Source organism: Genypterus blacodes, unplaced genomic scaffold (genome assembly GCF_046128005.1).
Source record: "Genypterus blacodes isolate CSIRO-AG114 ecotype Tasmania unplaced genomic scaffold, CSIRO-AGI_Gbla_v1 ptg000033l_1, whole genome shotgun sequence".
Taxonomy (NCBI): domain Eukaryota; kingdom Metazoa; phylum Chordata; class Actinopteri; order Ophidiiformes; family Ophidiidae; genus Genypterus; species Genypterus blacodes.
Genome location: NW_027466846.1, coordinates 163,920 through 190,407, shown reverse-complemented (window position 1 = coordinate 190,407; position 26,488 = coordinate 163,920). Strand labels below are relative to the sequence as shown.

General features: G+C 40.4%; 1 protein-coding gene, 1 long non-coding RNA gene and 1 gene segment (V, D, J or C); all 3 read right to left on the bottom strand.

Moving 5' to 3' along the window:
* Nucleotides 1-724: 724 nt before the first annotated feature.
* Nucleotides 725-19,600, bottom strand: LOC142995539 (M1-specific T cell receptor beta chain-like). The segment is given in 7 exon segments: nucleotides 725-1,159; nucleotides 1,264-1,370; nucleotides 1,646-1,666; nucleotides 1,757-2,083; nucleotides 4,022-4,081; nucleotides 18,959-19,261; nucleotides 19,512-19,600. Coding segments are annotated over 6 exon segments (804 nt in total).
* LOC142995541 (uncharacterized) lies at nucleotides 17,933-18,494 on the bottom strand. The gene is made up of 2 exons (XR_012961531.1): nucleotides 18,322-18,494; nucleotides 17,933-18,236 (listed from the first exon to the last, which is right to left on the bottom strand). It is a non-coding gene; the product is annotated as an uncharacterized LOC142995541 (long non-coding RNA).
* Nucleotides 19,601-19,655: 55 nt separating the features above from the next.
* On the bottom strand, nucleotides 19,656-21,098 carry LOC142995540 (M1-specific T cell receptor beta chain-like). Its single transcript, XM_076146617.1, has 4 exons — nucleotides 21,010-21,098; nucleotides 20,591-20,870; nucleotides 19,819-20,117; nucleotides 19,656-19,729 (listed from the first exon to the last, which is right to left on the bottom strand). The coding sequence occupies exons 2-4, from the start codon at nucleotides 20,808-20,810 to the stop codon at nucleotides 19,670-19,672; spliced, it is 579 nt and encodes a 192-aa protein (XP_076002732.1). The 5' UTR covers nucleotides 20,811-20,870; nucleotides 21,010-21,098; the 3' UTR covers nucleotides 19,656-19,669.
* Nucleotides 21,099-26,488: the final 5,390 nt, after the last annotated feature.

Genomic DNA, 26,488 nt, shown 5'->3' with positions numbered 1-26,488 from the left:
CACGTTTAGATTCTCACATATTTTCCACTGAGAGGCTTCAAGCTAAACAACGATGGTTATGTGAAGAAACTGTACATTTATAATTAATAAGTAATTCAGAACGATCGATTTCATTGAATTTATTAAGTGAATGTCATTTGAGACACTTGACAAGACAGACCAGACAAAGCACAATAAATGAAGATGATGAAGATTACTGTAGTTCAGTGGAAACATTTGAGCTCATGTGGGCCTGAAATGTCTGATTTCTGAGAAAAGAGATGTGCAGCTAAAAATAACTCCCAGTGAGTGTGTGAGGTGTGTAAGAAGGTGTGTGACTCATGTTATCATGAGTGTATAATGACAAATTCCACAATGTCTGTTCAGTACAAAGACAAACAGGGCAAAGTGCTGACAATCATCCAGTATGTAGATAATGTTTGAATGCAGAGCCTCATTAAACCAGGAGCTTCATATCTGAGACTCTTTCTGTCTTTGCACCTTAAATCTCTTTAACGTTCCATTTTTAAAGCTGATGTGACACAAAGCTCCATGCTGCTTCACTACTTTGGCTGCGATGTTGTCGCATCTCATCACATCATGAATCTTTTTGTCTTTGTTTAATTTATTGCTGTTGTCATTTATGTGTTCTGTGTTTTACCTGGAGGCTTCTAGCAACAATCTCAACATTGTAACACAGAAAGTCAGGAAATCTTGACAGAAATAAAACCGCATAATCACAAGATCCTCTGAAATACTTTTATTGATGATGAAGCAGTTTACACGGACTCAGACAGCATTATTGATCATTCATCAAAACATCAGCATGTCGTTCAAATCAGTAACACAGAGAATTGTATTCTATTTTATTTTCGTTGCAGAAGCTGATTGGATGATTGAGCTCTTAGACGCTACAACATGAAAGCATGCAGCTTAAAACATGAAAGCATGTACATTACACACATACACACTAGTCACATGTTTTACTTGATAAGTCCTTCATTCTACTAAAGAGGAAACATTTGAGTTGAACAAACAAAATGCACTACGTCATGCAAAACAAGAAATATTGTAACAATACTTCAGATTTGTATTGGCACGGTAACATCAATCAGTTTCCCAGAGCTCAGTTATTCAGGCCACAGCTCCGCTCTCTGCTGCTTTGTTTTCCAGATAAACCCTGTGAAACACAAAAACAAGAAAGATTTACTACTTACTTCCACATTCTTGAAGAATGTGGAATAAATGCATATTTATAATGAAAGGAGATCCTGGGAAACAAACCTTCAGCTTCCACACCAGAAACATGATGAAGACTCCGTAGATGAAGCTCTTGGCGATTAAAACGCTGTAGGTTAGTTTGGCGTTCTGCATGATCTTCATCTTTGTGTCTACAGAAGATGGAAGCATTCTTTTATCATCGTCCAAAAAATCATTTATAATGCATCTGTGTGCTAAACCTGGAGTTTACAGCTGATGATCAAATGATTCAAATCAGCAATGTGAAACAAATCTAACAAAATACTGGTATAAGTCTAAGCAATTAAATTCTTTTGTTAAGTCAGGAAACGTGATCCATGTTTAGCTCTCGGCTGATGACCTCGTCAGGGTCAGAAGCCGTCACAGCGGCACCAGTTTGACCTCTGCAACCAAAGGGTTTATTTACCATTTGGCATTCCTCCTGAATCTGAAAGACAAAAATAGAGAAATAAAAGTTTTTACACTCAAACTGTGCAGAAAAAGCAAACATTTATCCCACTCCAGTGCTGTAAATCACCTGTTTCACCAATAATGGAGTCTTCTACGGGGATTGTGTCAGTCCCGTTGAAGAAGCTGACCCTGCAGGTGAATGTCCTGCTAGGTTTGAACCATGTTTTGCTCTGGACTGTCAGCCTGCTGCTGAGGCTGTAATGTTTCCCTTCCTTCAGGGCCGTGTTGTCTGTGGCCACGCTATCAGTCTCTGTGAGCCCGTCCACCTCCCAGGACACACTCACATGGTCCGGGTAGAAACCAGAGGCCACACACACCAGCGTCTTTACTTTACATTCTTTTTCTGAAGGTTTAAAGACTTGAACTGTTGGTGGAGTGACATCATGGTCAGGTTCTGAGAGGACAAAAGACAGACATCATGGAATTAAATCCACAAGTTTACAGAATCCTGCATGTATGCAGTGGATCAAGTCCATAATTTAGACACATAATCCAACAGAAATGCTTAGATTTTTATTGAATTATTATTTTAATTTCGTGTTTGCTTCCCCCACACAAATAAAAATCCTACAGATATTTAGCACCGATTCTATCCTCAGGCTTTTTAAGTTACAAATATAAAATTATTGACAGACTATTCTTGTCTTTATCTGACATAAATATTTCTTCTCCATTTCATCTTCAGACTACAAAATCATATCTAAATTAATATCATATTAATTTATTAAAATGTTATCGTACAAATTCTAAATCTTCACTGTCACTTCAAACTGCAACAACCAGCATTTAGACACGAACAGAGGAGCTTTTTACAGTCAATAAACTCCAAAACAACATTTAGAGCCTTTAAGATTTCCATTTCTCTGATACATTTGAGGATTTTATGAATTTGTTGCAGCGATCTTACCGAGAACTGTAAGTCTGGTCCCTTCTCCAAAATAAGGTGGATATGAGCCGGAGCACATCGCTCACTCACCATGCAATAAACTGAACAAACCCTTAACTTACTGTATTAACTTATACATTTATAATACCAGCTCATAATCACACTGCTTAACTCACATCGCTCTTATCTTGCTTTACTTTCACAGAATCATCAGATTATGTTAATCTACGCATGAGGACATCAGTTTACAGCTCCAGGAAATTACAACAAAACAATGAAAACCTTAAACTCTGCTCTCAGTAACGTTTATGATCAGAGAAGCTCACAGCACAAACATTGATGTGCATGATGTCATTTTCTTACCTAACACAGTCAGTTTGGTGCCGCTGCCAAAGTAAGCAGGGTCGTAGTTCACACTGACACAAGGCTACAGAAAAAACTCCTCAACCTTTCAGCACCACAAAATAACAAACCATTCATCTTTTTGTTCTACTTTAACTAAGAATTAAGATTTCAAAACTTTGTACGGACAACAATTCAGTTTAATGCCAAATTGCTGATATTATTATCTCTTTTTGACATTTTCAGAACATTAAAATGGTTCAAATCTAAGCTGTAAACCAACTACACACCACCTATCAGACAGAAGCTTTGTAAAACACAGCATGTTTAGCATGTTTAGAGTTATATTATGCTGTGAGTTTCTTACCTAAGACAGTGAGTTTGGTTCCAGCTCCAAAGTGAGCCTCTGCCTGGTAGCTCACAGTTTTCACTGAGCTGATAAGAACTCAGGCTGAGAGCAGGAATCTGGGCTTACAGCCAATTTATTATGACTGCAGAAGTCATGCTGGAGAACTCAGACGATGTTTGGTGCAGAACTCACCAACAATCTAACTTCTGTTACAACACCTTTACAGTTTAAAAGGAGCATGAATCTTCTCCTGCTATCAAATAAGACCTATAAAAGCACATTGTTAATGTTCAATCTCTTTACCTTCATAATGAAGCTGTGAAACATCCTCAGTGAGAGTTTTGTTGGAGATTTTCTTACCTAAAACGGTGAGTTTGGTCCCAGCTCCAAAATGAGCTTCAGCGTATGAGCACAGAGTGATTGTGCTCTAACAAAAACTCTTCCTCCTGCTTCTCCTTCTCTCTTCTACGTTGAATTTATCACAACAAGGTTCTGATTTCTGAATAATTTAATGCCAAACTCAAGTGTTTCCCTCATTCAACCTCTTAAACTCTCATAAACTTCCCCAAATCCCACTTAGCATCTTTGGAAGCTTTAAAATTTGACTGGAATTTCAAATTAAAGTTCAGAGGCTTGGACCAAACTTGTCCAAACAGTGTCAGATTGAAAATAGTTACCAGAGAGTTTATCAGAGATAAAGAGGTTTATCCTCTATTTTACTTCTTATACTGAAGAAAATTTGAAGTTTTACTCACCAAGAACCGTCAGTTTTGTTCCTTGGCCGAAATATGCTTCATATTGACACAGCGCACAAGCTTATCACCAAAAAGCTCTGAGCCAAACTAAAACCATAAAGGTCCATATTTTCTGACAGTAACACTCAAAACACACAATTCTAACACACTCCACTCTGACTAAACAGCTTTTTACATAGCCTTCATCAGCCTTCACTCACCCACAACCGTCAGTTTTGTCCCTTTTCCAAAGTACGCTTCATTGACGTTGTCACAGTGCAGAGATACTGCACATGAATCTCTTTTGTTATCTGGGGGCATTTTCACTCATTCTTATTCATCCTGAGGGTTTATATTAAAGTGAAATTTACCCAAACACAATGTTAGTCTGAAAAATTTACCTAGAACTGTCAGCTTGGTTCCTTTGCCAAAGTAAGCAGGTTGATTCGTCACAGTGATCTCAGTTCAGCACAATAGTTCATCTTTTTCATGGTAACAGATTATTCTTTCATTTTCATACCAACATTGACACTCTTCCCTGTTTCTTACAGTGAGTTGAAGTTATTAGAGCGCTGACTTACCTAAAACTGTGAGTTTTGTTCCCTTTCCAAAGTAAGCTTCCCTTCCAGTGTCACACTGAGCTCCTCCTCAACCAAAAAGTCACAAAACTCCATAATCACTTTGTTCTCATGATCCACAAGATGAAGATTGCTCAAACGTTACTGATCAACCTCTTCATGTCCATGTTTGCAGGGTTTTTGTCAAGATGAGGGAATCAAAGCTCTAAAGCAGTTAAATGACCATATAGTCAAATTAAAATATTAATTCTGTCAAAATTTCCCCTTTAAAACAGATTTGATGATACCATCTGATACCAACATCTTCTTGGCTGTCAGAATTGTCAGGTTTTCTTCTTTACTGAGTGTCCCAGGCATCATGGAGCTCTCTACACTATGCATGTGAATGGGAGGAGGTTTTTGTACGGCGCCTCTATGGGTTTGTATCACCGTGGCCCCCTGTCCCCACGGTGAAAAAGCATCATACAAAAACACAAAGTGTCTTTGCCTCTCTCTTCTTCCCTCCACCCACCCAGAGTCTCCATATCTCAGCCTCCATCTCTGCCTGTTTGTCTCACAGAGCAGCTGTTCAGACAGGACGAGGTTAAGGACGAGTTGACAGACTGCTGCTATTTCTGTGACAGCTAAGAAAAGACGAAAGAAGAAGGGAGGGAAAGGGAAACTGTTTTTGTTTGTGTTTCCTTGTAGATGCTCAGAGGAAGTGACATCTTTCCTGGTTACACCTCTTTATTGACTCAGATGTCAAACACTCAACAACATGTGAGCGATACTGAGAGGAGCTTTGAATGATTCTTATTCTCCTTTTCTGGACAAAGAAACTTCAATCTTTTATATGATCAAACATCCTTCTGTATCGATCAAGGTTAATATAAAAACTACTCATGTAATAAGTTGAGACAAATGTTACTTTACTGTACCAAAGGTACTGTTTCCATCTAGGGGCAATTGTAGTCAACTCCATCCCTGGTTTCGCGTTGTTGCCCTCTAGTGGCAGTTGTGTTTAACTCCAAATCTAAGTTTTCAGTATCGCAATTTGGTGGTAGTTTCAATTTAATCCAACATTAATTGTTCATTATTTCCAATGAGTTTGAGTCAAAATATATGCGTACAATTTCTCCATCTAGTGGTAAATATAATTATCTCCAATGATAACTGCTCATTGTTGCCCCCTAGTGGCAATTGTGTTTAACTCCCACCATAAGCGTATCATATCTCCATCTAGTGGTCAATACAAATAACTCCAACAATAACTGCTCGACGTTGCCCTCTAAGTGTACATTGTTACTTCTGCAGCGTTCTACTGAACTCTCCACCCATAATTTATACTGCATCTAGGAGATTTGGCTGTCTAAGATTATGTAGAAGAAAACAAATGAAATCCTGGAAAAAATAAAACATCTTCTTACACCCTCCCACAGATAACCCTACAATTATTATAATTAGATGTAGTTCCCATATTGTGTTGTAGTTTTATTTCTTATCACTCTATTAACATTAAACATGTCAAATAGTTATCTACAGCTGACCACAATTCCTCTTGATGTATTCAAATCTTTCAAATATACTAGGGATGAATTCTGCAGAATCATGTGTTCAACCGTTGATGAGCTGTGACTTCAGATAGTCGGGGTAAATGTGTTCATCCTGACAGTTAAATACAGTTTGGTATCAAAGCAAATGAGCCACAGCTCCTTCCTGTCATCTGTCACCACACTTGTTATTTGTATGAGGGTGTCTCCTGTGTGCATCACTGTGACTGGCAGCACAGTAGTAGGTGCTGCTGTCATTCAGGAACAGCTCAGTAATCTGCAGGGAGAAGTTGTTGGTATGGAGAAAGCTCTGGAAGCGGCCCTGGTTTTTCTCGTACTCATTGGTGAGGAACTCCAGCGGTGCTGCATTGAGGTTTTGTCTGTACCACATCATGGTGTAGCTGGACATGCTGAGCCCTGCAGCCATGCTGCACCCTAAGGTCACTGTGGCTCCTGGGTGGGGTGTTTGATCTCCAGACTGCAGAACGATAGCAGTGAGACCTGTAGAAGAAGAAGGACCAAAGCATGAAATGACTGAAATGTAACTTGTGATAAGAAATATGTTGGAAAATACATCAATCATGAATTCATGACTAGGACTGACCTGAATGTAAAAGAAACAGCAGATGAAGGACTGTGACAAACATCTTAGTGATGAACTTCCAGCTGAATGATGCTGGACACCCACACACACACACACACACACACACACACACACACACACACACACACACACACATTGTTCATCACAAAGGAAACACGAGGTCACATGATCCCTGCAGTCAGTCAACTTCCTGTGTTCAACAATTGAAAATGAACATTTGATTTATGTCTCATGAAGTCAAAACAGGTTTCAGCAAAAGCCAGCAACCATTATTTGTTTATTTTATGCAGTTATTTGATATATTGACACATTAAACTGATAAATTGTACTATGGTTCAAACTCATTTTAGTATTTAGTATTTTACTTGATTGAATGAAATGAATGATTGGTCTCTGATGAATGGTGATTCTGTGTTAATGCATCATTGTGCGTCAGTTTGGCTCTCAGGATGTTGAACTTGTGTTTTTAGTGAGGGAGCAGCGTTAAACCACATCACTGTGTACTGGCAGCACAGAAATACACAGCTGAGTCTAATAGATTCACACTGCGGATGATCAGAGCTCCTCTCATCGTGTTCTCTCTTGTAATCTCAAACCGATCTTCCATCTGCTTCTCATAGTTTGGGTCACTACCAGTGTAGCTGTATCCTATTAAAGTCATCAGTCCGCTCCGCTTCTGCTGGTACCACAGCATTATGTAGAGAACGTTGTCATCATGACTGCATTTAATTTCTACTCTGGCTGTTTCATTGACTGTTCTTGGTTGAGGAGGCTCAAACTTCACACTCTTGACTTGATCTGTGGAGAAACAAATTGAAAAGCAGTTGAAGTCGACACCTGGATAAAACATTCATATGATTGATGTATAAAACTCATAATAGAATGAAGCTGCTGGGTTTGTTCAGGTCATTGTATTTTAGGTTGTAGATGGAAACATTACATGGAAGCAAAATGAGCAGAAATCCGATCAGAGCTGGATTCATCCTCCACATGTGAGGAACACAGCTTCCTCTGAGACTCTTCCTCCCCTGTGTGAAGATGCATATGGAACACGTATCACAACAGAAAGAACACTGAGTGCTTTTAGTGAGGGAGTGGCATTAAACCACATCACTGTGTACTGGCAGCACAGAAATACACAGCCGAGTGTGACAGGTTTGCTCTGTGAACCGTCAGAGCCCCTTTCACTGTGTCTTCTCTCGTCAGTGTGAATTGCTCCTTAAACTGACCCTCATAGTTTGGGGGGCTAGTTCCATATCCAAACCCAATGAGGGTCAGAGACTGACTGTGCTTTCTCTGCTGGTACCACAACATTATTTGCAGATTAGTGTCATCATGAGCGCAATTCATCTGGACTTCACTGTTCTCCTTAACAATCTGGGAGGCCGATTGCAGAAACTTCACACTGCTCACCTGAACTGTGGAGAAAACAGATTTAGAAATGCGTTCAGTTTAGTATAAATGATATTTGAACATATTTTGATGAATTTGTGCTGTAATTTGAGCTCTTACACGGCAACCAGATGAAGAAAATAGCAAATGTGAGCAAAGATGAAGACATTGTCAAGAGCTGCTGACGCAGAATGAATGAGGCAGTAAGGGTTGAAAGTATGTATGTGTGTGTGTGTGTGTGTGTGTGTGTGTGTGTGTGTGTGTGTGTGTGATGGGGGGGGGGGGGGGAATGTCCAATCTCACTTTTGGTAAAAGATGTATGTTGTGTGCTGTGCTTCCACCTATTGGTTGCGTCTACTCTTAACCTGATAAAACCTTAAACCATTATTTTGCATTTAATATCTCAGAATACAGTGAGTTTGTCATTATACATTTATCAATAAATCTTCTTTACAGCCTCACATTTACTGTACTGTAACATATTAATGTTACACCTGTGTTGTTTGTTATTTACTTGTTGAAGTTTCCATTTTATGCATCATTTATACTCATTTTCCCCCAAATTCATTCTGACATATTTAGTACCTTGCAAAATTTTAGATAGAGTTTGGTGATTTCAGCAGATCCTGTCTCTAAACAAATAAACATTGGAAGCATTCCATTCTTATGTAATGTAAAGTGAAACTGCCAAAGGGCCTTTAGACTCCACAGTGTTAATATGAACACATGCAGTGAGACACTGATATCATCTTCTCTGTGGTCGGCTTCATTCCAGCATTAAATGTTTAGTTGTCAGGTGTTGGAGAACAATAAGAGTCTCTCCTCTGTATGATTTCAGTCACAGGGTTGAGCTCTGTTGTGTCACTGTGTGGACTGGCAGCACACAGATAAACAGCCTCATCTTTCCTCTGAATGCTTGGGATTTTCAGAGACCAGTGCTTCTTCTCCGACCTCACAGCCTGAAAACCTGATTTGAAATCTGCTTCAAAAGTCTCACTGTTGACCACTATAGACACAATTAACTGAGGAGCAGCTTCTTTCTGCTGTCTGTACCAGTACAGATAGTCATACTCTGTGTTATTCTGGTAGCAGTGCATTTCTGCTAAAGCACTGGGCAGACTGGAGATGAAACGGGGCCACTGGGTGATCAGCACCGACTGAGCTGCACCTGAAAAGAAAAGAGCTGTGACCACACTGATCTCCAATATCACTGTGTTTTTACTAAAGTCCTGTAATTATGTGTGATCAGTTTTACCTGCAGCCCAGAACGTGCAGAGAGTGATGAAGCCTGAGATCATTTTGACTTGAAGAACAAAATGTGAGAATGCACTTCGGTAGAGAAGGCAGGAAGTGACATCACAATCTCAGCACCAATAAGGCTGTCCTGATGTTGGGACAGGAAACAAACCCGACAGCAGCTGGAAAAAGATCAGATTGTGTATCAATGCTTCTTTTTATGAAGCACTTTGTGTTTCATGCAGGTGTTTTTGTGAGGGAGATGGAGGAGCTGAAGCACAGTGCAGACTGGCTGCACAGAAATACTCCCCGCTGTCTGCTGGCTTAAGTGTGGAGATTCTAAGATGACCTTTGCCCTTTGAGTGGCCTGTGATGTTGAAACGTCCTTCAAAGGTCTTCTCCAGGTTTGCATTTTCATAATGAAGCACTCCAATCAGGTCCACAGCTCTCTGGCCTCCTGCTGTTGTTTTGTGCTGGTACCAAAGCATGTAGGGATAGTTGTTGTCTCCATGGTGACAGTCAAGACGGCCTCAGTTTGTTCAGGTTTCCTCAGGAGATCTTTAGGCGACTGCTGGATGAGCAGCAATGATAAGACCATGTCTAAAAAAGACATTTGAACAGAAAGGTCATGTAAATTCTTACCTGTGAGCAAAGACAGAGACAGAAAGAAAGTGAGCAACATCTTTAGAATGGATCAAATATGTGATTTGGTGTCTCGTGGTGGTTCAGGTTTTGAAGAGGACTGAGACGTGTGTGTGTGTGTGTGTGTGTGTGTGTGTGTGTGTGTAGCAGTGGTGAGACAGTGAAGACAGGTAGAAGAACAAATTGAAAATATGGACGCCTTTTATTTTTCCTTTGTGATAAGAAAGGAGGAGCTGACAGCAGAGCTCATGTCTGTGTGGCATCACTGCTCTCTGCTGTTCAAAGCTCAGACTCAGAAGTAGAGTTTGTTTTTTCTTAATTGTGCTGTAGATGAAATGCAGAATAGATGACTTTTGAGTTTGGTAGAGACCTAAACATCTCTGTCATCTCTGTGCGACTTCTTGCATTTTAAGAAGTTAGCACTGGTGTAAATCTGTCATCATCAGGAAGAGACTCTGTGCTAAAGACATGGAGCTGTTGACACTGTGTCACTAAGGCCTCAAAATTTGCTCCAGGAGTTTCCTGTGAGATTGAACGTGTGGACAAACTACAGCCAGTCTCTCCCGATGTTCAGAACCACTGCACCTTGAATAAAGGTGTTGTTTTATGCATTTAAACTAAGCCGTCTCTCCTGACTTGCATGAGTGATGAGCTGCGCTACAAGCTGTCTACGACTTTAGACGTCATGAGTCCTTATCTCCATGTGATCCACTCAGAAATTCATCATTGCCCTACAGCGGCTCTACTGGGTCATCATGCAAAACAAAGACTGGCTCTCCTCCACTTTGGACACACAATACCTGCATTTCTCTGTGTTGTAGATGTAAAGAGTGACTTCAACAAGATGTGCTCTTCTGTCACAGGCGTAGCTGGCAAATGGAACAAGTTACACTTCATTCATGTCAGATAGGGGAAGAGGTTTTTGACAGAGCAGATGGGTTTTTGACAAACTGTGTCAGTCACAACACAGAAGTATGTCGCACTGTGTTCAGGTGTACACTTCAATATAAACAAATAATCACGGCCATTTTTGTCTCTTATTAGACGCGTAGTTGCTATGAAATGTTCTGGAAGTAGTTCTTCCACAGTGGTGGGACCTGTGGTTGGATTTGTGTCTCTAGATCCAATGAGTTTCAGGGCCTGGTCTACTGGTAGCTGCTGGTACCACAGAGTAGCATTAACTCCAGCTGGATAGGTGCAGATCATCTGCAGATGAGTTGTCGGTTGGGTGATGAGCTCAGAGGGAGACTGAGGGACCTGAACACCCAGAGAGAAAACTAGAAACACAGAAAGTCTCAGACATTAGCTGCTCTCATGCTGTATTCACATATTGAGGGTAACAAAACAATCTGCCGTCTGCTGCTGACAGCAACAGTTCCTACATTTGTACAGAAACAAGAACATTTCTCCTTTAAAGTATTTGTTGATACCTAAAATGTATCTTTTTACCTAAAAAGTGACAGGAAAGGAGAAAGCCGATCATTTTGATAAGAAGAGGATGACGATGATGATGATGATGATGATGATGATGATGATTTCTGTCTGCAATAGTTGGATTACGTAAACCAAGAGTGAACAGTAAACTGCTTTCCAACCGATTTCCAACTACAAAGTACCATCACAAAATCACAAAATAAAGACAGAGAGAGAGAGAGAGAGAGAGAAAGAGAGAGAGAGAGAGAGAGAGAGAGAGAGAGAGAGAGAGAGAGAGAGAGAGAGAGAGAGAGAGAGAGAGAGAGAGAGAGAGAGAGAGAGAGAGAGAGAGAGAGAGAGAGAGAGAGAGAGAGAGAGAGAGATATATGCTTCCTTCCTACCACTTTTGAAGCATGATGGAATAATTGAGGCAAACTTAAAGAAGCACTGTGAGTTCAGAAGAACACACACTACACTCAAACATAAACGTGTGTGTGTGTGTATATGCTGGTTGATTATTTTAAACAAACAAACTACTTTGGGAAAATGGCAGCATTAAATGAAACAGGCTTCATGAATGCAGGTGGCTGGCTGGTGTTTGTTTTAAGCTTTATTGAAAGCACAGTCAGTCAGTTGTCTTTGTTTTGGTATCAGTGACAGGAGATCTGTGTCATTGTGCTGCTCGAGCTGCACAGTAATACACTGCACTGTGCTCAGACTGCTTTACATCCACAATGTACAGAGAGCTGTTCTTTGCTGTATTTCTGCTCAGATCCCCACTGATATTAAAATGCCTTTCATAGAACTCTTCATACGTTCTTGTGTTGTACTCCACATATCCAATGAGTTTGATCGCTGTCTGTCCGTGTGGCTGCAGGTACCAGAGCATCACTCTGAAATCAGTCTGTTCATGTGTGCAGACAAGCTGCACGTCATCTCCAGGCTTTCTGAAGAGAACAGAGGGAGACTGATGGACCTGAACATCCAGAGAAACAGCCACTGCAAGCAGAGAGGGAGAGAGAAAGTATCATTTTAACATCTTACAGTCACTTAACTGCAAACTGTACATCAGATACCATCAGAGGTTTCACCTGTGAGGAAGAAGGAAAGGAGAAATCTGTTCATCTTGTGGAGGGGATTTCTCTAAAGTCATGAAAGAGATGTCAGTGTGAATGTCTCTGCTGTTGGTGGTGGATTGTGTTGCATCATATTAATGAGCCGAGTACATTTAAGGAGGAAAGGGAAGTGTGAAGTGTGAAAGGAGGAGTTTCTGCATGACTCTGGTGTGTCTCTGTCAGAGGGATAGCTCAAAAAGTAACACATGGATTTTGATGATATTTCTTTGAAAAATGTAGCTGTTGTCAAGGAAGAATGAAAGAAAGTCAATTTGATTTTTGAGACAGATGTGGATCCTTATTTGGATTCACACTTTTTTTAATAGACATGTTGTTGTTGTTTCATCACATATAATACAGATGTGGTTAGAGAAACAGTCACAAATGTACAAAAAATCATAAACAAATTAAGCCAAAGTTCTCTGTGTGCCCTATATTATTTATTTTATATTTGTCTTTCCTCCATTTTTGCCTGAATCTTGCAGTGTATGTGTGTGTCTAAACCAGCAGTCACATGGTTAAATGAAAACAAACCAAGAAATGAGAGCAGAGTCACATTAGCTGATGACACGACTGCTTCAAACCAAATTACAACCACAACAGCAGGTGTTCAGGAGCAGTTTTATTCCACCTTTTATTCAAGACCACTGATGATGTAGGATCATGTGGAGTTTTTGCAAAGAGCAGAAGAGATCTGTGTCAGCGTGCTTCACTCGCTGCACAGTAGTAAACTGCACTCTGCTCAAAGCCTTGGATTTGGAATATTAGAGAAGCATTTTTTGCACTTGTCCCACCCAAATCTCCAGTGATATTGAAAACCTGTTCATACGACTCTTCCATTTTGACTACTTTGAAGTTCAAATATCCAATGAGTGTCATAGCTGTGTCTCCATGAGGCTGCAGGTACCAGAGCATCACTCTGTAGTCGGTTCTTCCATGAGTGCAGAAAAGCTGCACTTTATCACCTGGACTTTGGATGAGAGCAGAGGGAGTCTGATGGACCTCAACACTCAGACAGCCACCTGGAGAGAGAAGGGAAACATCAGATGGATCATATTTGAAATTCAAAATGTGAGAATAGTTTGTGCAATACAGTAACTACCTGCTAGACAACAGAGGAGGAGAAAATACATCATTCTGACTTTAGAATTCATCGTTTGTCATCACTCAGACTGATGATCACAGAGTTTGGGATTGGCACCAATAGGGTCGAGGAATCCACTGGTGGCTCTGCTGCTGCTGATGATGATGAAGAAATCAAGTGCAGCTGGCTGGGAGGAGCCTGTTCAAGCGCTTATTCAAACCCATAAATGCTGATGGGGTTCATATATGGCTTTTTGTATGGAGGAGAGGGGATCTGCAGCCAATGTGCATAGCTGGCTGCACAGTAATAAACTGCACTGTGCTCTGGTGCCTTTAGGTAGACTATAAACAGAGAGCCGTTCTTTGCTCTTTCTCCGCTCATATCTCCAGTGATGTTGAAATGCTCCTTGTAAGACTCCTCCTGATCTATGGTGCTGTAATAAACATGTCCGATGCGTTTGAGAGCGCTGTCTCCAGGGGATTTCTGGTACCAGTACATCTGTGTGTAGTCGTTTTTGTCATGGGTGCAGACCAGCTGGACTTTGTCTCCAGGGTTTCTGAGAAGATCTGAGGGAGTCTGAGAGATCTCGACACCCAAAGAAACACCTGGAAAAACTGCAGCGAGCAAAATCTGCACCAAGTTTATTCTGTTATAGTAAACAAAGCCATTACCAAGGAACATGTTGGGCATGGTGACTTCTTTTCTGAGCTCCCAAAGACACTGAATGGCTTTAATTCTGTTCACTCTTTATCCAAACCCTCCTCTCACATCTACACCAGCAACATTATGACCAAGAGACACATTACTGATCTCTACCTCCACCTATAGGACAGATATGAAAGTGAAAATCAGCTTCACACACCAAACATAAAGGCAACCAGTTTTTGTTGATCTGCTCTCACGTCTTCCATCACTGTGTTTACTGACAGCACAGAAATACACAGCGCTGTCTTCCCGCTGCAGGTCTTTCACAGTGAGCTCTCCACTCTCTGAGACAGTTTTCACTGCTGAATATTTGTGTTGACCGCCCGCCACATAGTCTGGCTGTCCACCGACAACCGTGTAGACGATGAGGCTCATGGCTTCTCCTGGCAGCTGTTTGTACCAGTACATCTGTGTGTGACCAGCGTCTCTCTTATGGCTGCACTTCATCTCTGCAGACGTGGACACAAGCTTCCAGATGATTTCAGGGTCCTGGGTGACGTCCTGACAGAGACCTGTGGAGAGGAAATACAAAAAATGTGGGTTTAACCCTTGAATAACTTATTTATTATTAAAATATATTACAGTATAGTACTTATCAGAACCTCTCAGACAGTCAGGTGTGACATAATGAGAAAATGCATGTTCATTGTACCTTGAAGCTGCAGAGATGAGACTATAAATGTGATTAAAATGTGAGCGTTCATAGTGATCCTATTGAAATGAGCTACAGCCACATACAGACACAGTGAATGTCTCAGGCTGGTGTGTGTAAGAGGAGGTGGGAGGTTAAATAGAAGGACACTCCCATTCTAATAATCTCTGATCTGAATGAGAGTGGAGACGAGCTTTGCTTAGAATGGCTTCATGCAGGTGCAAAAGACTGTGAACACCCTGAATGAAATGAAAAACTGTGTGATTATTGAGGTTTTTGTGTTGAGGAGCAGCAACCTGAAGCACTGTGGAAACTAGCAGCACAGAAATAAACACCACTGCTGTTCAGGCTGAGTCCTTCAATGGTTAATGTGCTGGTTTTGTCTTTATCTGCACTCCCGCCCATCGACACATTCTGTCCAGTCTCTGGGTATCCAGCGTTTGCGAACATGTATCCTAGAAAATGTAACTGTCTGTTCTTTGTCTGTTTGTACCAGAGGATTTGGTTGTAGTTTTGAATGGAGTGTGAACAGCTGATTTTGGCTGTTTTTCCTGGATTGTTGCACATGTGAGCTGGAGTCTGGTTGACTTTGTCACTGAGAGAGGAACCTGTGAGAAAGACATCAACAAGTGTAACACACCATTTACACTCAATGAAGTGTTCTGAAAAATAACTAACATGATGAGCAGCATGATATACAACAATGACACACAACCAAGTTATTCTGTTTAAAAGGTTACCATTTACCTGAAACCAGAACAATGTTCAAAGTAATGCTCAGGAATAAGAAGATCATGATGTGTGTTTAGAAATCTGTTGTACTGCAGAATATAAAATCATAATCTTGCTGTTGCTCTGAATCTCTGTGTTTCCATCAGTGAGCTGATTATTCCACCTGCTTTAGTGAGGAAACCTTCCTGTAGCAACATCAACATGAACTCATCAGGTGGGAGGAGTCATAGAGGATGGATCCTCCTCCTCTAAATATTCAAATCATCTCATCAACTTGCACTCTTAAACACTGGCTCAATATAAAGAGAGAGTTCAGCTAATGACATTTATTCAAGTTTGGAAGGTCTTATCTTTAATCTTTGGATTGTAGACCTGTAAAATTACTGTTTCTAGTGATTACAACTATAAGTAACAAGTGTTCAAGCATGCAACACACACAACATGTAGTTCATTTGTGCTATTGCTGTATAGGCCTAAACGACTGAGTACAGCAAAGCTAGTGACAGTAGGCGGCGCTTTCCCCTGGGTTTTAATTATGGCTTTCATTTCTGCCTCTGAATGTAACAGCTTTAGTTGTGAAATATCTCATTTGGAAACGTGTTCTGTTTCTGTCATACAAATACATTGAGCTCAGGATGTAAAAAAACAAAGTTTTGTCAAAGTTCATGAGTTATTGTCTTCTAATCCTCAGCTTGTGCCACATGACGTGTTTGCTGCTTGCTCCTCTTCATTTCAATCCTTTCAGAGTGTAGATGAAGGTTTTTGTCGAGCCCTGTGCTGTGGTTGCGTTGCCGTGCAACAATGCGGCACAGAAATACACAGCAGTGTCTTCTGATGTGAGATTAGAAATGGTGAGCAATGCTTTCTCATTTGTTGTTGCCTGTCCTTTCATCGTGAGCTTCCCAGTGAACTCGATGCTCTCAATGTTATAGCTAAGTTTTCCTAACAGCAGAAGCTTTCTGTCCTGGGATCGTTTGTACAGCAGGATGGTGTCGTAGCTTGGAATGTCATGACTACAGTGGAGATTCACTGTTTCCCCCAGATTCTGAACCACATCAGCTGGATTCTGGGATACAGCAGCCAGGCAGAGATCTTCAACAGAGCAAAAACACACTTGGGTCAATCTTACATGGCAGAAGATCAGTGTTAAAGTGTAAGTGTCCTTAGACTCACCAACAGAAAGGAGCAAGGTGAAGAAGCAGAGGGCCCAAACACAGGCCATGTTACCTCCACTGAGTTTCACTGTAAACTGTCTGTAACCCACATGTTTGCTGTGTGATTGCTGTTGAAAGTGCTTTATGTTTCTGCAGAGGTGACATGTTGATTCATCCAAGCCCCTCCCACAGACACACTGAGCTGAGAAACAACCAAACTCAAAATCTGTCTTACTTGTGATTTCACCACATATTTTATATAATATCATTTTGTTAAATATAAAGAACATGTTACAGTTATTTAAAGATGTTACAAGATATAAAATTAGATCAAAGAGTATATTTAGCAAAGTATATATAAATAGATGAAAGCAGCATAATTGAATGGAACTTATGACCACTGATGCTACGCAACAAGAAATTAAATGAAATGATAATAAGCAATTTGTCATTGACAAATCATTGAAATAAGATGTTTAATTATTGATTCAAGATCTAACAATATGTCTTAGTTATGTATTCAACAACAACCTAATCTAAACTATTTTAAGCTTATAGATTATAATATAAAGTAATCTAATGTTTAGTATCATAATACAACAACATAATACAATCTAATTTAATATAACATATATTATCTGTATATAATATGCTCCATTGTAATCTATATTTATAGCAATTTATTGTGAATTTCGGCATGAGGCATCATCAAAGTTTAAACAGACCATCAAGATAGAATCTTCCTTGAAGATGTGTGGAGAAACACTACACCCCACTGGACAAAATAAGTGCTGACATCGTCATGGTGATACAGCTGTCTGTCAGTGTGTTTCTCTGCTGTTAATGTGGTTATCAGCAGCTGAATGATTGTGATTGTGTTTGGCGATTTCTGTGTGTGGCAGAAAAACTGAACAGACTTTGTTGAATGAGCTTTGAAAGGAGGAGACAGAAACTGTGACGTCTGCAAATGGATGAAATGATATACTGTATGTCTGAGTCAGTAAGATGAGGAGTTCTTCATAGATTCAGACAGTGTGCCAGCCTGAGTCACATGTTTTGGGGTTTTTGTGCAGCTTATTGAGTTTCTGCATTACTGTGTGTGCTGACAGTACAGAAATACACGCCACTGTCACCTGGTGCCACATGTTTGACAGTGAAGGATCCTCTCTCAGCTTCATTCTTGCTGGCTGAGAATTTGTCTAAGCTCAAGTCTCCAAAATCAGCATCGGCATAAGGGACAGAGATTACGATCAGATTCAGAGTCGTCGCTGATAACTGTTGATACCAGGACATTTGAAAGTAGCTGCCGCCCAAGTCGTGACTGCAGTCCATCTGAGCAGACTGACCCACATTTACCAGTAACTGTGAGGTCTGGTGGACTGGACCACTGAGAGAAATACCTGCAACCAAACCAAGAGATTCAGGCATACTGCTTATTTACCTTCACAAGGTGCTGGGATGAAAGAGATGTGTGTGTGTGTTTACCTGCAGCACAGAGCAGAGAAATGATGTAGATGATGAGAGGTGCAATCATTTTGTAAAGAACTGATCAGGATCACTGTGAGACCTTCAACAAAACAACTGATCGAAGCTTCTCATCTTCCTTCCTGTCATGTGACACTTTAAAAAGGTGTGTCATTACTTAGTGACAATGCATTTGAAAAAATGTGTACAAATTTCACAGTGTTCTAGTCTCATTTAAATTGTTATGATGCATTGTAAAACAGCCCAAAAATCATCAAAAACCTTCAAATAGACCTTGAAATGGTCAGTCAGTCTCCAGTTCCCCCCACAGTTCATTACAAATACTGCAGTCTTATGCTCCCTTTCACAGTTACAGGGGCAGTTGCTATAGTTGCATTGTCACCCTTGTTTTTACAGAATATGGGCGTCTGGATGACATCGCTCCCATCAATAAGACCTGTGAGGATGAAAAATCTTAATTATTTATTAATGCTCTGTGTCTGTGATGCTGTAAGTTGCTGTATCAAAACCTGCATCATTCATTAAACTGTCATCAGGAAAAGTTGTGGTTCTTGAGGTCCCCCTACTGTACAGATAATACACAAACTCTTTGGGGTTTTTGTTCAGCTGTACAATAAGTCTGTATCACTGTGTTCACTCACAGCACAGAAGTACAAGCCTTCATCTTCTGGTACCAGATTCTTCACTGTGAATGTCCCACTGTCAGCATCAGGTTTGGTGGCTGAGAATTTCTCCATGGTGAACTCAGGTTCAAAGTTGTGATCTTTTATGCCGGGTCGTGTGTACACTATTTGTCTCATTCCTTCTCCTGGCAGTTGTCTGTACCAGTACATCTGGTTGTAGTCTACACCCTTGGTGTGTCTGCAGTCCATAGTTGCATCATCACCCTTGTTTTATGGGTGTATGGGTGTCTGGATGACTTCACTCCCATCAACAAGACCTGTGTTCACATTTGGAAAGATGATCAGTTGGATTTTTCTTCCTTGACCAAAAATAATGTAAAGCACTTCATTTCATTAACTCTTCTGTAGTGTTTAAAAAAAAAATTCTTTCGTTTTTTTCACCTTCTACGCAGAATTCCATTCATTTTCATAGAATATGAAAACCTATTTTCCAGCTCGTATGACTTTACGAATGTTGTTTGTTCAATTAATCTGCATTTAAAACTACATTCTAAAACTATACTTTACCTTTTATCCAGAGCAGAAACACTAACAAGCTGAGGAGTCCATGTTTGATTGCGTCCATGTTGTGGAAGTCTGATGATCATTTATGACTGAGTTCAGTTACAGAGATGTGAAGAGATGCAGTGGGAGTGTCACTGCTCTCTGTGTGATGTGGGGTGATCTCAAAGCTGCTGTATCAAAACACTCCTGTAATGTGTGTAGTTGTGGTCCTTGAGGTCCCCCTGCAGTACATGACATAAATGGATGTGATAACAGTTTGGGGAGTTTTTTTTCAGCTGTACCATAAGTCTGTATCACTGTGTTCACTCACAGCGCAGAAGTACAAGCCTTCATCTTCTGGAACCAGATTCTTCACTGTGAATGTCCCACTGTGAGCGTCAGGTTTGGTGGCTGAGAATTTCTCCATGGTGAAGTAAGTTTCAAAGTCGTGATCTTTTTTGCTGGGTCGTGTGAACACTATTTGTCTCATTCTTTCTCCTGGCAGTTGTCTGTACCAGTACATCTGAAAATATGTAGCACCCTTGGTGTGTCTGCAGTCCATAGTTGCATTGTCGCCCTTGTTTTTCCACAGTATGGGTGTCTGGATGACATCACTCCCATCAATAAGACCTGTGAGGAAAAATCATAAACCAAGCGTCAGAACCACCAGTAATTCAATGATCAATATGCAACATTAGAGCATTAATATGTTTTCAATCGGAGGAAAAAAAACAAATGTTTTCCTTTCAGTCCTCTGTTTCATTCAGTACCTATAACACAGAGCAGCGCTGCACAGAGTTTGATCAGACCAGGTTTGATCATTCTTGTGTTGTGATTAGAATAAACACAGAGAGGAGAGACTCTGTCTGTGAGATGGGAGGAGTTATGAAGCTCCAACAAAGATGTGGGTGTGTTTCTGCACTATATTATGATCTGTGTTAGTGTAAGTCCACATCATTAATGAAAGTGTATTCAGGAAAAGTTGTGGTTCTTGAGGTCCCACTTCTGTACATGAGATAATACACACTAACTTTAGGGGTTTTTTGTACAGCTGTACCATAAGTCTGTATCACTGTGTTGGCTCACAGCACAGAAGTACAAACCTTCATCTTCTGGAACCAGATTCTTCACTGTGAATGTCCCACTGTCAGTGTCAGGTTTGGTGGCTGAGAATTTCTTCATGTTGAACTCAGGTTCAAAGTGGTGTTCTTTTCTGCTGGGTAGTGTGAACACCATTCGTCTCATTTCTTCTCCTGGCAGTTGTCTGTACCAGTGCATCTCATAATAGCGAACCCATGGTGTGTCTGCAGTCCATAGTTGCATCCTCACCCTTGTTTATCCACAGCATGGGTATCTGAATGACATCACTCCCATCAACAAGACCTGTGTCAATTACAGTAAACATTACAGAGAAAATGATCATCAGCATTGAGCGTGTTCATCTGCTGTAAGTCTCGTAGATACTTCAAAAGTAACGATCACTTTTATGTCAAAGTTGTAATTCAGATCCACATTAAATTACCTGTAATCCACAGCATAAACACTGACAAGCTGAGGAGGCCATGTTTAATGATGATCATGTCCATGATCTGGAAGACAGAAACTGCCACAGCCTCTTATGGTAACATAAATATGTGGGAGTGTCTCTGCACTGAGTCACACAGGCTGAGCCCATAAACTGCCATATGGAAATCTGCTGAGCTTTGGAATATGAAGAGACGACAGACTCCTTCCATCCCCGCTCACTTTGTAACTCTTTTTATATGGATCCTCTACAGTCAGAGCAGAGAATCTTGCAAATCCAATGAGATCCATGTCAGTGCTCCCAACAGGCTGTTTGTACCACTGAATCATGTCAAAAGCACTGCTGGCATGGCTGCAGTACATCAGGACTACGTCTCCAGGATCCATGATCATGTCAGGGGGGCTCTGATGAACGCTGCTTTTTGACACTTCTGCACAAACAAAAAAGCTTTAGCAAAGAGAGAAAAGTGGACTGCAGATATTTAGGATGTTTAGCATGTCAATGTTGTAATTTTACTCATGATTTAGGTTTAATTTGTCCCCTAAAAAGCTAGACTGTAAAAGTACTTACTTACTTACTTACTAACCCTATTGGATAAATGGTTTCAAAGAGAAGGATTAAACAACTACCACCACCATAGTAAACTAAGCTAAATAAGATAAAATAATGGAGATAGGCTCCAATACAGCAGAGAAACATTTCTTAAATTCTACCCATAAAAATTGTAAACACAGTAGAAAATTGATGCTATAAAAGTCTATTCATAATTTATCAAAAAATCAGAAGACAATTAAAATGAAATGATAAGAACTCCAGAAAAAAGGCACATTTGGTTGGGGAAAATGTAGAAAATACAGAGAAATAATGCGAGAGAAAAAAAATATTTTAGGTATTTAAAAAAGATAGAAAATGTGAAAGAGAAAATGACAATTCACAAAGTGTCAAATTTTTCTCAAGCCAAATGTCTTCATTCTGTCAAGGAAAAATATTCTTTACAGTACAGCTTGGTTAGGTGGAAAATAAAGTCAAATCAAAAGAAATGGAAACAAAAATGGATGTAGTGTTAATGTGATACTACCTGTGACACAGAGCGGCAGAGCTGCTAAATATATGAGAAATCTGATCATGATGTCTGTTCAGATGAAAATGAGAGACTGTAAAAGCAAAGCGGAGGAGTCGACTCTGTGGACGTCAGAGTGGATTTCTATCCGGCTGTGTTGGTTGAACAGGAAGAGACACATTTCAGGGCTGATATATCAGTGATGATTTCCTGCTGTAAGCTTTGGTTGCATGCCGCTGTGTTCCTCTTCAGTGGGAATGAATGTGGCTGATTATCAGCAAAGGTTTTTTTAAAGGAAAGAAGGTGATTGAGTCACTGTGTCTACTAGCTGCACAGTAAAACACACGGCTGTCCTCTGCATGTCTGACTTGGAAATGAAGAGAAGATTTCTTTAAACCGTCTCCACTAATGTTGAAGTATTTGTTGTAGTTTTGCTCAAAGTTTGTGCTAGTATACATAATATATCCAATCAGTTTGAGGGCAGAATCATCCGTCTGCATGTGATACCACAATATTGTATTGTATGAAGGGATTGAATGGCTGCAGGTGATTGTTGCTGAATCATCAGGGTTTCCCAAGATAGATGTAGGAACCTGAAGGACTTCATTGCTCAGTGAAGGACCTGCATTGAAAGAGAAATATAGTGAGCAAATGGAATTCTGGTTAGATTGCAAAGTGAAAGTGATTCAAATCCAAACCTACAGGAGAGCCAGAGAGTCAGCAGAGCGATCCTGCTGAAGTTTATGATCATGACTGTGATGATGACTTCTTCTCTGTGTCTGCATTGGCAGAAAAACTGAACAGACTTTGTTGAATGAGCTTTGAAAGGAGGAGACAGAAACTGTGACGTCTGCAAATGGATGAAATGATAAACTGTATGTCTGAGTCAGTAAGATGAGGAGTTCTTCATGAATTCAGACAGCGTGCCAGCCTGAGTCACATGTTTTGGGGTTTTTGTGCAGCTTATTGAGTTTCTGCATTACTGTGTGTGCTGACAGTACAGAAATACACGCCACTGTCACCTGGTGCCACATGTTTGACAGTGAAGGATCCTCTCTCAGCTTCATTCTTGCTGGCTGAGAATTAGTCTGAGCTCAAGTCTCCAAAATCAGCGTCGGCATAAGGCACGGTTTACGATCAGATTCAGAGTCGTCGCTGATAACTGTTGATACCAGGAAATTTGAAAGTAGCTGCCGCCCAAGTCGTGACTGCAGTCCATCTGAGCAGACTGACTCACATTTACCAGTAACATGTGAGCGATACTGAGAGGAGCTTTGAATGATTCTTATTCTCCTTTTCTGGACAAAGAAACTTCAATCTTTTATATGATCAAACATCCTTCTGTATCGATCAAGGTTAATATAAAAGCTACTCATGTAATAAGTTGAGACAAATGTTACTTTACTGTACCAAAGGTACTGTTTCCATCTAGGGGCAATTGTAGTCAACTCCATCCCTGGTTTTGCGTTGTTGCCCTCTAGTGGCAGTTGTGTTTAACTCCAAATCTAAGTTTTCAGTATCGCAATTTGGTGGTAGTTTCAATTTAATCCAACATTAATTGTTCATTATTTCCAATGAGTTAAAGTCAAAATATATGCGTACAATTTCTCCATCTAGTGGTAAATGTAATTATCTCCAATGATAACTGCTCATTGTTGCCCCCTAGTGGCAATTGTGTTTAACTCCCACCATAAGCGTATCATATCTCCATCTAGTGGTCAATACAAATAACTCCCACAATAACTGCTCAATGTTGCCCTCTAAGTGTACATTGTTACTTCTGCAGTGTTCTACTGAACTCTCCACCCATAATTTATACTGTAGTCATCTCCTTTTTTTTTCAACGTGGGAGACCTTGTTTTCCATTGTGGAATACGAGAACATTGGCTCCTCTTATCCTGTCTTCACACGGAACACCTGAAGGAACTCCATCCATCCCCCTCATGTCATTTTGCAGCAATATGTGCATGAAAGCTGACTGCTGTTTGTACGCGCTGAATGTATGTAGGAGATTTGTCTGTCTAAGATTATGTAGAGGAAAACAAACGAAATCCTGCAAAAATATTGTGAAAAATAAATAAAAGATCTTCTAACACCCTCCTACAGATAACCCTACTAGAAGTAGTTCCTATATTGTGTTGTAGTTTTATTTCTTATCACTCTATTAACATTAAACATGTCAAATAGTTATCTACAGCTGACCACAATTTCTCTTGATGTATTCAAATCTTTTAAATATAATAGGGATGAATTCTGCAGAATCATGTGTTCAACTGTTAATGAGCTGTGACTTCAGATAGTGGGGGTAAATATGGTCATCCTGTCAGTTAAATACAGTTTGGTATCAAAGCAAATAAGCCACAGCTCCTTCCTGTCATCTGTCACCACACTTGTTATTTGTATGAGGGTGTCTCCTGTGTGCATCACTGTGACTGGCAGCACAGTAGTAATGATCCTCGCGTCCTGCCGCTGCTGATGTTGAAGATTTCAGAGCTCTAGCTCTTGAATTGACGGAGATACGAGCTTTTGAAAGAGACCACGAATTTGGTCCATGGTTACACTGGTTTCTTTAAAAATTGGACCAAAATGAAATTTTCCCCAAACTTACAGAACATGATCCTCGCGTCCTGCCGCTGCTGATGTTGAAGATTTCAGAGCTCTAGCTCTTGAATTGACCGAGATACGGGCTTTTGAAAGAGACCAAGAATTTGGTCCATGGTTACACTGTTTTTCTTTGAAAATTGGACCAAAAATGAAATTTTCCCCAAACTTACAGAACATGATCCTCGCGTCCTGCCGCTGCTGATGTTGAAGATTTCAGAGCTCTAGCTCTTGAATTGACCGAGATACGGGCTTTTGAAAGAGACCAAGAATTTGGTCCATGGTTACACTGTTTTTCTTTGAAAATTGGACCAAAATTGAAATTTTCCCCAAACTTACAGAACATGATCCTCGCATCCTGCCGCTGCTGATGTTGAAGATTTCAGAGCTCTAGCTCTTGAATTGACGGAGATACGGGCTTTTGAAAGAGACCAAGAATTTGGTCCATGGTTACACTGTTTTTCTTTAAAAACTGGACCAAAATGAAATTTTCCCCAAACTTACAGAACATGATCCTCGCGTCCTGCCGCTGCTGATGTTGAAGATTTCAGAGCTCTAGCTCTTAAATTGACCGAGATACAGGCTTTTGAAAGAGACCAAGAATTTGAACCATGGTTACACTGTTTTTCTTTGAAAATTGGACCAAAATTGAAATTTTCCCCAAACTTACAGAACATGATCCTCGCGTCCTGCCGCTGCTGATGTTGAAGATTTCAGAGCTCTAGCTCTTGAATTGACCGAGATACGGGCTTTTGAAAGAGACCAAGAATTTGGTCCATGGTTACACTGTTTTTCTTTGAAAATTGGACCAAAAATGAAATTTTCCCCAAACTTACAGAACATGATCCTCGCGTCCTGCCGCTGCTGATGTTGAAGATTTCAGAGCTCTAGCTCTTGAATTGACGGAGATACGGGCTTTTGAAAGAGACCAAGAATTTGGTCCATGGTTACACTGTTTTTCTTTGAAAATTGGACCAAAAATGAAATTTTCCCCAAACTTACAGAACATGATCCTCGCGTCCTGCCGCTGCTGATGTTGAAGATTTCAGAGCTCTAGCTCTTGAATTGACCGAGATACGGGCTTTTGAAAGAGACCAAGAATTTGGTCCATGGTTACACTGTTTTTCTTTGAAAATTGGACCAAAAATGAAATTTTCCCCAAACTTACAGAACATGATCCTCGCGTCCTGCCGCTGCTGATGTTGAAGATTTCAGAGCTCTAGCTCTTGAATTGACGGAGATACGGGCTTTTGAAAGAGACCAAGAATTTGGTCCATGGTTACACTGTTTTTCTTTGAAAATTGGACCAAAAATGAAATTTTCCCCAAACTTACAGAACATGATCCTCGCGTCCTGCCGCTGCTGATGTTGAAGATTTCAGAGCTCTAGCTCTTGAATTGACCGAGATACGGGCTTTTGAAAGAGACCAAGAATTTGGTCCATGGTTACACTGTTTTTCTTTGAAAATTGGACCAAAATTTAAATTTTCCCCAAACTTACAGAACATGATCCTCGCGTCCTGCCGCTGCTGATGTTGAAGATTTCAGAGCTCTAGCTCTTGAATTGACCGAGATACGGGCTTTTGAAAGAGACCAAGAATTTGGTCCATTGTTACACTGTTTTTCTTTGAAAATTGGACCAAAAATGAAATTTTCCCCAAACTTACAGAACATGATCCGCGCGTCCTGCCGCTGCTGATGTTGAAGATTTCAGAGCTCTAGCTCTTGAATTGATGGAGATACGGGCTTTTGAAAGAGACCAAGAATTTGGTCCATGGTTACACTGTTTTTCTTTGAAAATTGGACCAAAAATGAA

Coding starts and splice junctions, on each gene's coding strand:
- LOC142995540 (XM_076146617.1), bottom strand. CDS start 20,810: ATGCAACTATGGACTGCAGACACACCATGGGTTCGCTATTATGAGATG. Junction 20,118..20,590: donor TCTGGTTCCAGAAGATGAAG/GTTTGTACTTCT, acceptor TTTTCCTCACAG/GTCTTATTGATGGGAGTGAT. Junction 19,730..19,818: donor AAGGCTTGTACTTCTGCGCT/GTGAGTGAACAC, acceptor CATGTACTGCAG/GGGGACCTCAAGGACCACAA.